The 17264-nt window shown below is 41.3% G+C and overlaps 1 protein-coding gene across 4 annotated transcripts; it reads left to right on the top strand.

The window, feature by feature from the left end:
- The first annotated feature begins 201 nt into the window (after positions 1-201).
- On the top strand, positions 202-16285 carry LOC135519069 (splicing factor U2AF 35 kDa subunit-like). Of its 4 annotated transcripts, none has more exons than XM_064944118.1 (8): positions 202-289; positions 4848-4935; positions 13738-13804; positions 14701-14750; positions 15029-15127; positions 15299-15432; positions 15679-15774; positions 15934-16285. In XM_064944118.1, the coding sequence occupies exons 1-8, from the start codon at positions 246-248 to the stop codon at positions 16052-16054; spliced, it is 699 nt and encodes a 232-aa protein (XP_064800190.1). In that variant the 5' UTR covers positions 202-245; the 3' UTR covers positions 16055-16285. The 4 variants fall into 4 exon arrangements, with proteins under 4 accessions (XP_064800190.1, XP_064800191.1, XP_064800193.1 ...); XM_064944119.1 differs by lacking the exon at positions 13738-13804 and adding an exon at positions 6977-7043; XM_064944121.1 differs by lacking the exon at positions 202-289 and adding an exon at positions 6977-7043 and having other exon boundaries at positions 4920-4935.
- Positions 16286-17264: the final 979 nt, after the last annotated feature.

Here is a 17264-nt window from a genome sequence, read left to right as displayed (position 1 = left end):
GTTCGAATCCAGGCAGCATCACATCCGGCCATGATTGGGAGTCCCATAGGCCAACGCACAATTGGCACAGCGTCGTCCGGGTTTGGCCGGCGTAGGCCATCATTGTAAATAATAATTTGTTCTTCATTTGTTCTTAACTGACTTGGCTTGTTAAATAAAGGTTAAATTAAGAAGAAAAAAATCAGTGCTCAGTTCCTGGAAGGGTATCATTTCTGACGTCAAAAGTGTAGCCGATAGGATTGAAAATGGCGGAGTACCTGGCGTCCATTTTCGGTACAGAGAAAGATAAGTGAGTAAATGTTTTTAACTATATATATATATATCCTTGCTTATTTGGTCTGACAATCATATTACAGACCTATGAAGAGAACTTCCACACTTGCCTTACTACTCATTCACAATTAGCAGTGAAATTTAGACGTGTTAGAATGATGGATATAGTCATTTGGAAAACGTTAGCATGTTGTTGAACGTGTGCACATGTTGTGTGTGCTGAGCAGTTTGCCAGTCTCACCTGTAAAATGTACATTACATTGCTTAGTACCCTGTTTGTCAAAATCTAGACATTATTTTGTGTGACACTAATGATTTTGTAGTTAGGGAAACACTGCTGGCAACTCACTGCCAGGTGTCCCAAATGGCTAAATTAGCTAGCTATACCAAGATTTGTCATCTGTTGCTATACATCCAGTAACGTTAGTTATAATGTCAACTAGCTGGCTCCCAAGATCATCCAGATGCGCATAGCATTTGCCCTGTATAATATGTGGTGTGTCCAAGGTTGAAGAAATTGTGAGACAGACAATATAACTACAGTAGTACTGATGCACCGGTTGACTCAACCCGCGGTTATATCCGTGGGGCAGACAGGTTTAGGGTCATTAAATATTGTGTGGTTGACGGGCGGGTTGAATAAAGATAAAAAAATACCTTAACATCCATAAATGTTTAATTAGTGTGCAATTTATATAGGTAACATTGAGGTTTTTCTTTAATTTATATTAGGATATCTGGTATTACTGCATAAACCTAAACTTTAGGGTTTAACAGTACGTGCGCTAAATAATCTACCCTTCCAATCGCCAAATAACTTTCTGCCCGTTCCCAAAAGCAGTAACGTCAATCAAAAGGTAAGAGTACATTGTCGAAGTTTAATTCAATAAGACAAAAGCTGCAAAAGGACAGTTGAAAATAAAGAGAAGGGAGGGACAGAATTTGAAAAGTTTTAGTGAAGAGTGAAAAAGAGGGTGATAACAGATAATCCCATAACATGATAATTCCTGTTATTTGTGGTGACTGATTGTGAGGCTCTATATAAATGTGACAGTCACAGGACTGGACTTCAAACAGACCTATGGCATGTCAAATGAACTGTTGCCTACTGTTTAGATGGGTTAAATGGAATCTGAAATCTGGACATTGACTAACCAGAAAAACAGCGTTTTAATTTTTTTTTTTTTTTGTCAAACTCCAAAAGCTGATGATGATAATAGTCCCATGTGAATCGACATCCCTGTGTTGTGGTAGAAACGTCTGAGTTTGACAGCTGTTACTTGCGGTTTGAGCAAGAACACAATAACTGATTCAATAAATTGAACAAAGTGCTGTGCATAGCCTATATACAGTGCCTTGCGAAAGTATTCGGCCCCCTTGAACTTTGCAACCTTTTGCCACATTTCAGGCTTCAAACATAAAGATATAAAACTGTATTTTTTTGTGAAGAATCAACAACAAGTGGGACACAATCATGAAGTGGAATGACATTTATTGGATATTTCAAACTTTTTTAACAAATCAAAACCTGAAAAATTGGGCGTGCAAAATTATTCAGCCCCTTTACTTTCAGTGCAGCAAACTCTCTTCAGAAGTTTAGTGAGGATCTCTGAATGATCCAATGTTGACCTAAATGACTAATGATGATAAATACAATCCACCTGTGTGTAATCAAGTCTCCGTATAAATGCACCTGCACTGTGATAGTCTCAGAGGTCCGTTAAAAGCACCTGCACTGTGATAGTCTCAGAGGTCCGTTAAAAGCACCTGCACTGTGATAGTCTCAGAGGTCCGTTAAAAGCGCAGAGAGCATCATGAAAAACAAGGAACACACCAGGCAGGTCCGAGATACTGTTGTGAAGAAGTTTAAAGCCGGATTTGGATACAAAAAGATTTCCCAAGCTTTAAACATCCCAAGGAGCACTGTGCAAGCGATAATATTGAAATGGAAGGAGTATCAGACCACTGCAAATCTACCAAGACCTGGCCGTCCCTCTAAACTTTCAGCTCATACAAGGAGAAGACTGATCAGAGATGCAGCCAAGAGGCCCATGATCACTCTGGATGAACTGCAGAGATCTACAGCTGAGGTGGGAGACTCTGTCCATAGGACAACAATCAGTCGTATATTGCACAAATCTGGCCTTTATGGAAGAGTGGCAAGAAGAAAGCCATTGCTTAAAGATATCCATAAAAAGTGTCATTTAAAGTTTGCCACAAGCCACCTGGGAGACACACCAAACATGTGGAAGAAGGTGCTCTGGTCAGATGAAACCAAAAATTGAACTTTTTGGCAACAATGCAAAACGTTATGTTTGGCGTAAAAGCAACACAGCTCATCACCCTGACCACACCATACCCACTGTCAAACATGGTGGTGGCAGCATCATGGTTTGGGCCTGCTTTTCTTCAGCAGGGACAGGGAAGATGGTTAAAATTGATGGGAAGATGGATGGAGCCAAATACAGGACCATTCTGGAAGAAAACCTGATGGAGTCTGCAAAAGACCTGAGACTGGGACGGAGATTTGTCTTCCAACAAGACAATGATCCAAAACATAAAGCAAAATCTACAATGGAATGGTTCAAAAATAAACATATCCAGGTGTTAGAATGGCCAAGTCAAAGTCCAGACCTGAATCCAATCGAGAATCTGTGGAAAGAACTGAAAACTGCTGTTCACAAATGCTCTCCATCCAACCTCACTGAGCTCGAGCTGTTTTGCAAGGAGGAATGGGAAAAAATTTCAGTCTCTCGATGTGCAAAACTGATAGAGACATACCTCAAGCAACTTACAGCTGTAATCACAGCAAAAGGTGGCGCTACAAAGTATTAACTTAAGGGGGCTGAATAATTTTGCACGCCCAATTTTTCAGTTTTTGATTTGTTAAAAAAGTTTGAAATATCCAATAAATGTCGTTCCACTTCATGATTGTGTCCCACTTGTTGTTGATTCTTCACAAAAAAATACAGTTTTATATCTTTATGTTTGAAGCCTGAAATGTGGCAAAAGGTCGCAAAGTTCAAGGGGGCCGAATACTTTCGCAAGGCACTGTATGAATGGCCTACATGTATCAACTTTGACAGTGAATGCTATTGTTTATACGTTTTGTGCAAATTATTTGAACATTGCCAAATGCATCACTTAACAAATATTGTACCTCCTGGAATAACGGACATTCAAATAACTTATCTTTCAAATACAAAATATACACTTACAGTGCACAGTTTATGATTTGATCATGGATTTCAGGAAAAACACCCCCAACGGGTTAAGTTCCTCGGTGTCCACATCACTGGGGACTTATCATGGTCGTCTGTGAGAAGTCTGAACTGATTTGGCCTGGCCCCTCACATCCTTAGTAACTTTTTTACAGCTGCCCCATCGAAGTGCATCCTGATTGGTTGCAGCGCTGTTTTGTATGGCAACTCCTCTGAATCCAGCCACAAGGCGCTACAGAGGGTTGTGCATATGGCCCAGTATTTCACTGGGTCCGAGCTTCCTGCCACCCAGGACCTCTATACCAGGCGGTGTCAGAGGAAGACCCTGTTCTCTGTGCTTCCGCACAGCAAGCGGTACTGGAGTGCCAAGTCTGGGACCAAAAGGCGCCTTAATAGTTTCTACCCCCAAACCATTAGACTGCTGAACAGTTCATCAAATGGCTACCTGATTATAATATTTTGCACTGACTCTATTCCAGAGGCTCAATGTACTATTTTTCCATTTGTTTATTTAGCATTGTTGGTTAAGGGCTCGTAAGTAAGCGTTGTTGTATTTTGCGCATGTGACGAATAAAATTAGATTTGATTTGGTTGTATCACCATCTGGTAGCCAACTGCGCTTCATTGGGGGTGAGCTCCCAACCATCTAGACTCCAGCCACCTGAGACATGCACTGTTCTACATTCTCCTGTCTGGCAGATGGTACCGGTGCATCAAGACTCACACCAACAGACTCCTAAACTGCTTCTATCCCCTAGCCATAAGACTGTTAAGTGGCTAACATCTACTGCTTCCCCTCACACCTACGCTGCTGCTAAAATGATTATTGATTAGATGTATTACACTGCACTTGTGGATGTGACAACTTGAAGTTGTTGCACCCTGCTGTTTTCATACTCCGTCTCTGACCTTCCACTTGCATTTCAATTGGCCCGTTCCACAATTCATGTCTCAAAATTCAGCCAGGTGCAACTTTCCTAAACTGCGTACATTAAGTTTATCTTTTTGTATTTGAACAATTGTCTTATATGAAAGTCAAAATGTTTACAGAACTGTATCGCGCGCTAGGTGTATTTGTTTAGACAGCATTTGGGCAGCGTTGGCAAATCCCCTCAGGTGGCAGCCAGCTTCATGAATAGACAGTATAATGTTTAATAACATTTACCGTCTATTTGAATGGGTTAATATGAGCTCTAGCTAGCTCTACTGTACTTTCAACATGCTGCTGTTTTCCTACCTTTATCACATGATGGAAAGTTTCATAGTTCTCTTCATTTGCATGTGATAGTGCATTTCTGTAGATAGTTATGCATTTCAGCAATGATTACTTAGGCTGCTTTTTTTTCTACCCAGGGTGAACTGTTCTTTCTACTTTAAAATTGGTGCCTGCCGACATGGTGACCGGTGCTCCAGATTACATAATAAGCCAACTTTCAGCCAGGTAAGTCAATTCAGTCAAGGAAACTTATTTAAAATATTTGGGTCTACCAGAGGCCTGCATTAAAGGGCATGTGGAAAAGTTCTCTTGCCAAGATGAAATGGTTGTCATGCTCTAGGCAGGGTTAGCGTTTGTCAAATTGCTATATTATCTTTGGTTTGGTAAAACTTTGATCCGGGGACTGGTGCTTTGTTTAGCTTGTTCTTCTAATCGGAGACGGGGCAAGTTTTATCAGCACTCTGGTGTTCTGATAGTGAAGCACCATAGTGTGAATAACATTTTGTGCATGACCCCTTCCCCCCATTAACATCTACTGATGTGTGTTTGTGGGCTCTGTTGTGCACCTTTCACCAGCCCCTCTGTGTTTATCAGACACCTTTTAATAACAATACTACAAAAATGTACTTTGAATGTAGATGACTAATTACTGTACTAGTTAGTGTCCTAAATATATGAAACAGGAAGTGTTTTAAGCAACCATACTACTGAAACAAGCACAGCGATACATACTTGCTCCATTTTTGCTGGTCCAAGTCTGTTCTGTGGCCTCGCCTTGAATAGCCAAAGCATTTTTTGCATACCACATCTCAGTATACCAGACAAACACGTCCCACACAACATTCTCTCTGCTTTGTCATTTTTCTTTCGCTGGTCCCTTTATTAATGAACAGGGGTACTTTTTCTACCCCCAATAGGACAATAAATATCCTATTTTTTGTGGACAGCCTGCCCTGAATCTAGGCCATCCTCTTTTACCCTTTCACCCAGTCACATGTCTGTCTATTTAACTGAATATCATGACAACCTTTGATTGAGAGCTAGGTTTCACCCAGGTGGCCCAGGACATAACATTGTGTTGCTAGTGTATGCATACTGAAGAAAAATATAAACGCAACAATTTTATTGAGTTACAGTTCATATAAGGAAATCAGTCAATTGAAATATATTTATTAGGCCCTAATCTATGGATTTCAATTGACTGGGCAGGGGCTCAGCCAATCAGAATTGTTTTTTCCCTGCAAGGGCTTCATTACATACAGAAATACTCCTCTGCTTCATTAGCTGGCCGGGTGGCTGGTCTCCGATGATCCTGCTGGTGAAGAAGCTGGATGTGGAGGTCCTGGGCTGGCGTGGTTACATGTAGTCTGCGGATGTCAGGCCGGTTGGACGTACTGCCAAATTCTCTAAAACAACGTTGGAGGCGGCTTATTTGAGAGAAATTAACATTCAATTCTTTGGCAACAGTTCTGGTGGACATTCATACAGTTAGCATGCCAATTGCAAGCTCCCTTAAAATTGAGACATCTGTGGCTTTGAGTTGTGACACAACTGCGCATTTTAATATTGGTATTTTGTTGTCCCAAGCACAAGGTGTACCTGTGTAATAATCATGTTTAATCAGCTTCTTGATATGCCGCACGTCAGGTGGCTGGATTATCTTGGCAAAGAAAAAATGCTCAATAACAAGGACGTAATCAAATTTGTGCACAATATTTTTGTTCATTATAGTTAGAGCTGACACTAGACGGTGTCTTAGGGTATTCACTTCAGGTTGTTGGCAGCTCTTTTAAATTTTTTTTTGGGGGACAGAGCTCATAACATTTGACTGGATTATTGATGTCTCTCGTTCCCTCATTAATACATATTGTGTTAGACTAAACTTGACTGACACACTGTGCTTCATTTCCCCACCTCAAAGCCTGATGTATCCCTCTCAGCGAGTAGAGACGCATGACTAAGTCGCTTAAAGCATCTACTAAATGGGATAAACATTTAAATTAAATAAAACCTAGCACAGCAGCTGTACTCTAGGTTTCCCTACAGCTCGCCTCCTCCGGACAAAGAAAAGACTCAAACTTCCCATCGTGTCCTCCGGTCAAGCAGGGACTCTTGCTTCTTGTCACCAGCCTCCCCTCCTACAGACTAAAACATCCAGGGATTTTCTTCCCCCCCCACCACCACTTTTGCTATAGGTTCTAGGTATCAGGATTTGGGGAATTTGTATTTTTATTGAAAATATTTATTTTTATTTTTCCCTCTCCAGACCATCTTGATTCAAAACATCTACCGTAATCCCCAAAACAGTGCGCAGACGGCCGACGGCTCCCACTGTAAGTGCCTCTGCTCCAGTCCTCTCAGGTCTCTCTAGCTCTCTCCTCCCTCCTCAGATTTTAGGTCTGCGTTTCTTCTGGCTTCCTGCAAGGCTTCTGAGGGTCTTTCTAAGCACTGGTATCAGGGGTACCTCAACACGCCAATATTCCGCACCCGGAAAAACGCCCCCTGTTTCGCCAGTCAAATAGATTTATTGTATTTATATGTGGCCATTCAGGAGGTCTAAGCCTAGGTGTAGAATGACATGCTCTGATGGTGACATTGAGAAAAGGATAAACACAAATGCCTTGATCCACTAAATTTGCAATGATCCCTTACAGTGAAGTTAATACCTCCAAGCAATCTCCTGGTAGTATCTGTTTTCTAACACAGTTATAGTGCACAGATGACTGACTTTAGGCATTTATCATGCGCTTTCAGACAAGACTGACAACACACCAACTGCCCTAGTGCCCAATATTTGTTGGAGGTTGACAGCAAAAATATCGATATGCTGTCCAGACACAGCACGGCTTTAGTTTTGGCTCTTGCCACACTGTCACCCCTATACAATAGACCGATTAACTTATGTCAGACATATTGTAAATGTTATAGTACCTTGAAATTGAGCCCCGACTAGCAGAGCTGATGCATTGCCACTCACTGCCTCCCAGGTAAGTCATGGGTTTGTGGTCTTGTTGCTGTCATGTATAACTGTTCTGTTTCTCAGCTGAGCATCTCAGAAAAAGTTAGTTTTGAAAATGTATCAAAAGTAGAGCAAAAAGTAACTTAGAATAAAAAGCACGTCTTGGCATTCAATCACCTATGATTCATCAAGTTCTTGAAGTCATTTCGAGCCCCATTGACCTTATATTGTGTGTGTACAGTACCAGTCAAAGTTTGGACACCTACTCATTCAAGGGTTTTCTTTATTTTTACTATTTTATACATTGCAGAATAATAGTGAAGACATCAAAACTAACAAAAAAGTGTTACATTGATTTGTGTATTTTATATTTGAGAATTTTCAAAGTACCCGCCCTTTGCCTTGACATCTTTGCACACTTGGCATTCTCTCAACCAGCTTCACCTGAAATGCTTTTTCAACAGTCTTGAAGGAGTTCCCACATACTATGAGCACTTGTTGGCTGCTTTTCCTTCACTCTGTGGCCCAACTCATCCCAGTCCATCTTAAATGGGTTGAGGTTGGGTGATTATGGAGGCCAGGTCATATGATGCAGCACTCAACTCTCCTCCTTGTTCAAATTGCCCTTACACAGCCTGTCATTGTCCTGTTGAAAAACAAATAATAGCGCAATCCAGATAGGATGGTGTATCATTGCAGAATGCTGTGGTAGCCATCCTGGTTAAGTGTGCCTTGAATTCTAAAGAAATCACTGACCGTGTCATCATCAAAGCACCATCACACCACCTCCATGCTTCACGGTGGGAAACACACATGCAGAAGTAATCTGTTCACCTACTCTGTGTCTCTCAAAGACGGCGGTTGGAAACAAAAATCTCAAATAATATCCGTTGCTCATGTTTCTTGGCCCAAGCAAGTCTCTTCTTATTGGTGTCCTTTAGTAGTGGTTTCTTTGCAACAACTCGACCATGAAGGCCTGATTCAGTGTTGATGTCTGTCTGTTACTTGAATAATTTAATTGGGCTTCAATCTGAGGTGCAGTTAACTAATGAACTTCTCCTCTGCAGCAGCGGCAACTCTGGGTCTTCCTTACTGGTGGCGGCCCTCATGAGAGCCAGTTTCATCAGCGCTTGATGGTTTTTGCTGCACTTGAAGAAACTTTCAAAGTTCTTAATTTTCCGTATTGACTGTCGTTTCTCTTTGCTTGTTTGAGCTGTTCTTGCCATAATATGGACTTGGTATTTTGCCAGATAAGGCTATCTTCTGTACATGACTCCTGCCTTGTCACAACACAACTGATTGGCTTAAATGCATTAAGAAGGAAATAAATTCCACAAATGAACATTTAGCAAGGCACACCTGTTAATTGAAATGCATTCCAGGTGACTACCTCATGAAGCTGGTTGAGAGAATGCCAAGAGTGTGCAAAGTTGTCATCAAGGCAAAGGCCAGCTGCTTTGAAGAATCTCATTTGATTTGTTAGTTACTACATGATTCCATATGTGTTATTTCATAGTTTTGATGTCGTCACTTACTCTACAATGTAGAACATAGTACAACTAAAACTTTGGAACGAGTCGGTGTGTCAACTTTGACTGGTACTGTATGTACAGCGCATTTGGGAAGTATTCAGAGATCTTTTACTTTTTCCACACAATGCTCCATAATGAAAGGGGGAAAAAACATGCTTTTAGAAATGTTTGCAAATAAATATATATATATATATATATATATATATAAACTATTTAAAAATCACATTTTACATAAGTATACATAAGTATTCAGACGCTTTACTCAAGTACTTTGTTGAAGCACCTTTGGCAGCGATTACAGCCTAGAGGTCTTCTAGGGTATGACGCCTAAAGCTTGGCACCCCTGTATTTGGGGAGTTTCTCCCATGCTTCTCTGCAGATCCTCTCAAGCTCTCCGGTTGGATTGGGAGCGTCACTGCACAGCTATTTTCAGGTCTCTCCAGAGATGTTCAAGTCCGAGCTCTCTGTGCCACTCAAGAACATTCTGAGACCTGTCCCGAAACCACTCCTTTGTTGTCTGGGCTGTGTGCTTTGGGTCATTGTCCTGTTGGTAGGTGAACCTTCATCCCAGTCTGAGGTCCTGAGCTCTCTGAAACAGGTTTTCATCAAGGATCTTTCTGTACTTTGCTCCTTTCATCGTTCCCTCGATCCGGACTAGCCTCCCAGTCCCTGCAGTTGAAAAACATCCCCACAGCATGATGGTGCCAGGATTCCTCCAGACGTGATGCTTGATTTCATCAGATCAGATAATCTTGTTTCTCATGGTCTGAGAGTCCTTCAGGTGCCTTTTGGCAAACTCCAAGTGGGCTGTCATGTTCCTTTTTTACTAAGGGGCTGCCGTCTGGCCACTCTACCATAAAGGCCTGATTGGTAGAGTGCTGCAGAAATGGTTGTCCTTCTAGAAGGTTCTCCCATCTCCACAGAGGAACTCTGGAGCTCTGTCAGAGGGATCAAATCAAATCAAATCAAATCAAATTTATTTATATAGCCCTTCGTACATCAGCTGATATCTCAAAGTGCTGTACAGAAACCCAGCCTAAAACCCCAAACAGCAAGCAATGCAGGTGTAGAAGCACGAGGTGTAGAGCACAGAGGGTTCTTGGTCACCTCCCTGACCAAGGCACTTCTCCCCCGATTGCTCAGTTTGGTCAGGTGACCAGCTTTAAGGAACAGTCTTGGTGGTTCCAAACTTCTTCCATTTAAGAATGGAGGCCACTGTGTTCTTGGGGACCTTCAATGTTGCAGAAATGTTTTGCTACCCTTCCCCAGATCTGTGCCTCGACACAGTCCTGTCTCGTAGCTCTATGGACAATTCCTTCAACCGCATGGCATGGTTTTTGCTCTGACATGCACTGTCAACTGTGGAGCCTTTTATATTGAGTGTGTGTGTGTGTGTGTGTGTGCCTTTCCAATGAATTAATCCCAGGTGGACTCAAACCAAGTTGTAGAAACATCTCAATGATGATCAATGGAAACAAGATGCACCTGAGTTCCATTTCGGTTCTCATAGCAAAGGGTCTGTATACTTATGTAAATAAGGTTATTATTTTTAAATGTGCAAAATTTTCTAAAATCCTGTTTTTGGGCTTTGTGTGTGTGTGTAGATTAACGAAGAACATGTTTTATTTAATCCATTTTAGAATAAGGCTGTAACAAAATGTGGAAAAGTCAAGGGGTCTAAATACATTCCAAAATGCTCTGTATGTAGATTTACACTACCGTTCAAAAGTTTGGGGTCACATAAAAATATCCTTGCCTTTGAAAGAAAAGCACATTTTTGGTCCATTAAAATCATATCAAATTGATCAGAAATGCATTGTATACATTTGTTAATGTTGTAAATGACTATTGTAGCTGGAAACAGATTTTTTTTTAAATGGAATATCTACAGTGGGGCAAAAAAGTATTTAGTCAGCCACCAATTGTGCAAGTTCTCCCACTTAAAAAGATGAGGCCTGTAATTTTTATCATAGGTACACTTCAACTATGTCAGACAAAACAGGGGGAAAAATCCAGAAAATCACATTGTAGGATTTTTTAAATGTATTTATTTGCAAATTATGGTGGAAAATAAGTATTTGGTCACCTACAAACAAGCAAGATTTCTGGCTCACAGGCTCCTCTGTCCTCCACTCGTTACCTGTATTAATGGCACCTGTTTGAACTTGTTATCAGTATAAAAGACACCTGTCCACAACCTCAAACAGTCACACTCCAAACTCCACTATGGCCAAGACCAAAGAGCTGTCAAAGGACACCAGAAATAAAATTGTAGACCTGCACCAGGCTGGGAAGACTGAATCTGCAATAGGTAAGCAGCTTGGTTTGAAGAAATCAACTGTGGGAGCAATTATTAGGAAATGGAAGACATACAAGACCACTGATAATCTCCCTCGATCTGGGGCTCCACGCAAGATCTCACCCCGTGGGGTCAAAATGATCACAAGAACGGTGAGCGAAAATCCCAGAACCACACGGGCGGACCTAGTGAATGATCTGCAGAGAGCTGGGACCAAAGTAACAAAGCCTACCATCAGTAACACACTACGCCGCCAGGGACTCTAATCCTGCAGTGCCAGACGTGTCCCCCTGCTTAAGCCAGTACATGTCCAGGCCCGTCTGAAGTTTGCTAGAGAGCATTTGGATGATCCAGAAGAAGATTGGGAGAATGTCATATGGTCAGATGAAACCAAAATATAACTTTTTGGTTAAAACTCAACTTGTCGTGTTTGGAGGACAAAGAATGCTGAGTTGCATCCAAAGAACACCATACCTACTGTGAAGCATGGTGGTGGAAACATCATGCTTTGGGGCTGTTTTTCTGCAAAGGGACCAGAACGACTAATCCGTTTTAAAGGAAAGAATGAATGGGGCCGTGTGTTGTGAGATTTTGAGTGAAAACCTCCTTCCATCAGCAAGGGCATTGAAGATGAAACGTGGCCGGGTCTTTCAGCATGACAATGATCCCAAACACAATGCCCGGGCAACGAAGGAGTGGTTTCGTAAGAAGCATTTCAAGGTCCTGGAGTGCCCTAGCCAGTCTCCAGATCTCAACCCCATAGAAAATCTTTGTAGGGAGTTGAAAGTCTGTGTTGCCCAGCAACAGCCCCAAAACATCACTGCTCTAGAGGAGATCTGCATGGAGGAATGGGCCAAAATACCAGAAAGTGTGTGAACCTTGTGGAGACTTACAGAAAACGTTTGACCTCTGTCATTGCCAACAATGGGTATATAACAAAGTATTGAGAAACTTTTGTTATTGACCAAATACTTTCCACCATAATTTGCAAATAAATTCATTAAAAATCCTACAATGTGATTTTTTGGATTTCTTTTTCTCATTTTGTCTGTCATAGTTGAAGTGTACCTATGCTGAAAATTACAGGCCTCATCTTTTTACGTGGGTGAACTTGCACAATTGTTGGCTGACTAAATACTTTTTTGCCCTACTACCTATTACCAGCTACCATCACTACTGTGTTCCAATAGTATGTTGTGAACTAATCCAAGTTTATTGTTTTTAGAAGGCTCATTGACCATTATTAAACCCTTTTGCAATTATGTTAGCACAGCTAAAAACTGTTGTTCTGATTTTAAAGAAGCAGTAAAACTGGCCGCCTTTAGACTAGGTGAGCATCAGCATTTGTGGGTTTGATTACAGGCTCAAAATGTCCAGGAACAAAGAACTTACTTCTGAAACTGGTCAGTCTATTCTTGTTCTGAGAAATGAAGGATGTTCCATGTGAGAAATTACCAAGAAACTGAAGGCCTCGTACTACCCCCTTCACAGAACAGTGCAAACCGTCTCTAACCAGAATAGAAAGGAGTGGGAGGCCCCGGTGCACAACTGAGCAAGAGGACAAGTATATTAGTGTCTAGTTTGAGAAACAGATGTCTCACAAGTCCTCAACTGGCAGCTTCATTAAAAAGGGTTTTTCTATTCAATTCGCCTTTTTTTAAATGATAAATTTGGATTAGCTAACACAATGCACCATTGGAACACAGTGATGGTTGCTGATTATGGGCTTCTGTACATCTAAGTAGATATTCCATAAAAATCTGTCTTTTCCAGCTACAATAGTAATTAACTATGTCTACACTGTATTTCTGATAAATGTTGTTATTTTAATGGGCTAAAAATGTGACTCTCTCTTCAGACATTTGTAAATGACCCCAAACTTTTGAACGGTTTTGTAGTGCGTTTTGGAACTATTCAGACCCCTTTTATCCATATTTTGTTACGTTAGTGTTATTCTAAAATGGATGTAATTTGTGTGTGTATAATATATATAATTTGCGATAGTCATATTGTCGTTCTGAGTATGTCGCTTCTTTCAGCTCCCTCTGTTTCGACGTGGACCAGTCCCATGGATCATCTTAACGTCTTTCACTCATCCCTTTCTACCCTGGTCTGGGGCTGGTTGGGGCACAATTACACTGTTTTGAGGGAGGGGGATGGGAGTAAATGAACCTAGTTTCAGGCAGATTTCTTAACTGTTACTTAAAATATTTCAAATGTACATTTTGTATTTTCAGACCATTGCCCTCTTGAACATTTACCGTAACCCTCAAAACACTGCCCAGTCTGCCGATGGTTTGCGCTGTAAGTTTCCGACCTGTTAACAGGGACCAGCTGCTATGTTTCCTCTTGATCTCGCATTCTAAGATTTATCCCTTTTTTTTTCTTCAGCAATTTTAAGGTTTGGACCCTTTTAAGGTGCTGTACTAGACATGCAATACAACAGGTACTAGTGTTTAGTAAAACAATCCATGTGGGCTACTCTTCTGGTAGGTACCACTTACAGAAATAACCAAATAAAGGTTGATGCATACAGTAGTGTATATTTCTATTAGATTTTGAATTAAGACCTTTCTTCTAGGTAATAGTTTATTCATGATTTTATTTTCAAGTACTCACTCATTTACACTTCACTAATCCTGTTCAAGAAGTTAACCCTGCCCCATAGTCTCAGGTCAAACAAATTTATGGAAATGTTTTGTTTTTATTGTACAAAATGTGATACATGGAATGTGATTTTGGGGAGATGAGTATGACTGACATTTTCCCTAGAGTGTTTAGGTCCCAGTGAGTCCCGTTCCTCACTATTCATTGACAGCTATATTATGTCTGACAGCGCCAGAACCTTGCTATTACTACTTAGCACAGAATTGAACTTTAAATGAGTCTCTTAAGACTCCTCATAAGGGAAAATGTCCAGTCTTACTGTCCTTGTTGTGCAGGGGCACAATGAACTGATTCTTGGCACTGACCCTTTTGCTCCGGACACGATATTTCCTGAAATCCCCATTTCCATGTGTACAGGACTGTGCGCTATTAGGCAATTCAAGTAATTTAGTAATATTTAGATTAAAATCCTGTCCAATCAGTCCAGACTCGTCTGTTTTTAGCAATGTTTCTCTTGTGCATGTTAGTTAATGAAACCACAGTGATGTCGTCATTGGCTTGTCCCTGATGAGTGTTTCTCCTGTGGCCACTAGGTGCCGTCAGTGATGTGGAGATGCAGGAGCATTACGATGAGTTCTTTGAGGTGAGTCAGTGACACGTCAGCTTCTGATATTATCGCACTATAAATCCACTTGAAAGGAGTGGATGATGCAACTCTTGGTCACGTTGCGTCAATTCCCCCATCACACAGCCCATGTGGGAGTCGATGACAAAATACTGAAACCGACTAGAAATATTGAAACTTTTTTTTTTTTCTGGCCATTTTTGGGAATTGTGCTTTGAATTCAAGCAGACTTGAGGCTTAGTGTTTTCCCGTTTCTGTCTGCCAATCCACCTCTTCCTTTGTTTCTCTTGTTGTAGGAGGTCTTCACAGAGATGGAGGAGAAGTACGGAGAGGTGGAGGAGATGAATGTGTGCGACAACCTGGGAGACCATCTGGTTGGAAACGTATACCTGAAGGTGTGTCACTGACCATGTAATTGTGTGTGTGATGGTGGGTTTTGTGCATGTTTGTTGAACATCCATTCTCCTCCTTCCATTTAATCACAAACACTCTGTCGTTGTTTCTGCCTCTTAAGAACGTAATTTCGCACACACACACACCAACTCTGTGATGGTCTCTGTGTGTAGTTCCGTCGTGAGGAAGTCGCGGAGAAGGCTGTGATGGATCTGAATAACCGCTGGTTCAACGGTCAACCAATCCACGCCGAGCTCTCTCCCGTTACCGACTTCAGAGAAGCCTGCTGCCGACAGTACGAGATGGGGTCAGTTCTCCACCGCAGGACCACACACACCATTTTCAGCTCAAGATGGCATTAGTGGTGATTACAAATGCTTTGTAATTCATTGAGGTAATTTAAATTGAATAAATGCTAGAGGTAATTTAAATAAATGCTAGAGCAAGGCTAACTGCTACCAAAATCCACATGCCTTTATCTCTGTTGCTCAGATTTAGATTTCTTCATGTGACAAGGTTCATCATCTAACTGCAGTTCCCACTTTCTCCACAGGGAGTGCACTCGAGGAGGCTTCTGTAACTTCATGCACCTGAAACCCATCTCCAGGGAGCTGAGGAGGGAGCTGTACGGTCGCCGCAGGAAGAAGGGGTAAACTCCGGCTCTCTGACAGTCAACGCTAATCACAGAACTAATTCTGCGTTCAAGTGCTCTCCGAAATACACATTTTATGACACGCTAAGGTTTTTTTTTAAGTGGGAAAGTTCTAGTTGTGAGTTTAACTAGCTACTTTTCTCTCTTCCTCCTCAGGGGGGGCCATCGTTCTCGCTCCCGTTCCAGGGAACGCCGTTCTCGCTCGAGGGATAGAGGCAGGGGAGGCGGACGTGACCGCAAGAGAAGGCGTTCCAGAGAACGCTCTGGCAGGTTCTAAACCAAGCCGCCACCTCACGTCCATCCCTCCCCATTATCATTCTCCATCATACTCAAATCCATATCTTTCCCTCCATTGCTGCCTTTTCAATTCCCTGTTGGCCCTTTCATATTGTCCCAATGACTAAAATGAATTGGAAAATGTTGGACTTGTTATTTTCCTTTTTTATAATTTTTATTCAAGAAATGTAAAGCTTGCCTTCTCAATAAAAAAAAAGTAAAGTAAACATGATTTACAGGGTGCTACCATTTGTTGTATATGCTTAAATATTTTACTGCTGCCTAGAATTTTTATTTGGGAGCACCAGTATCACTAGGAAGAGAAGGGGAAAAAATAACCCAGATAACATTTCATGGAATAGAAAGAAAAGAGTGCTTCTTCAGGAGATGAGCTTCACAAGTGGCTACATTTCAATCTTTAAAATACAATTTTCTGGTTCTCCTTCACCCTGTATTTTATCTAATTGCAGGCAATTCTTATCAATAATACGTTGACTATTTTTCTTTGTTCTCCTTGTAAACCGTGTTGGTGTAGAGCACTGTTATCTACACATTTCTTGCAACTGGATCCATGTTTTTATAGTGTCCTGCAATTAGTAACTGTTACTTTTGCTTCAGGCAGGGGTTAAGGGAAGAGAAATATTTCCCGTAGACTGCTCCCTGTCTGATTCCCAGTAACTTGACACCTCAGCTGATTTCTCACTCATGCTGTGTTCACTTGGCTCAAAAAGATAGTTAACAGATTTATTTGAAGGATTCTCTTAAACCAATTAGTTGTGATTCTGACTTTATGGAATGGGTCCATAAAAGTCTAGTTTCCCATGCCTACACTTGCCTGTTTGGATTATGGCTACAAGTACATGTTATTGATTGCATGTACAACCTCTGTTTTCAGTGAGTGAAAAAGCTTCGCACGAGTTGTTTCCATTCAGAATGACACCAGCAAAGTGCCAAAGATGAGAATAGGAACACATGGCATCACCTGCCCCAGATGCAGTATTTCATATGGAAAGTGACAATGTGGATGCAAATTGTGTGTTGGACTACATGCTTTCAGCTTTACAAAGGACTGCACTTATGACACTATCCCATCAATTTATCACTCTCTAAAAATAACCATATAATAGCAGATACTGTACATGGTGGTTGACAAGTTTGGTAACAGGTAGGCCTACATCAGGGCTGTCCAACTCATTCCGTGGAGGGCCTAG

Source organism: Oncorhynchus masou, chromosome 29 (genome assembly GCF_036934945.1).
Source record: "Oncorhynchus masou masou isolate Uvic2021 chromosome 29, UVic_Omas_1.1, whole genome shotgun sequence".
Taxonomy (NCBI): domain Eukaryota; kingdom Metazoa; phylum Chordata; class Actinopteri; order Salmoniformes; family Salmonidae; genus Oncorhynchus; species Oncorhynchus masou.
This window is presented reverse-complemented; position numbering and strand designations above follow the sequence as displayed.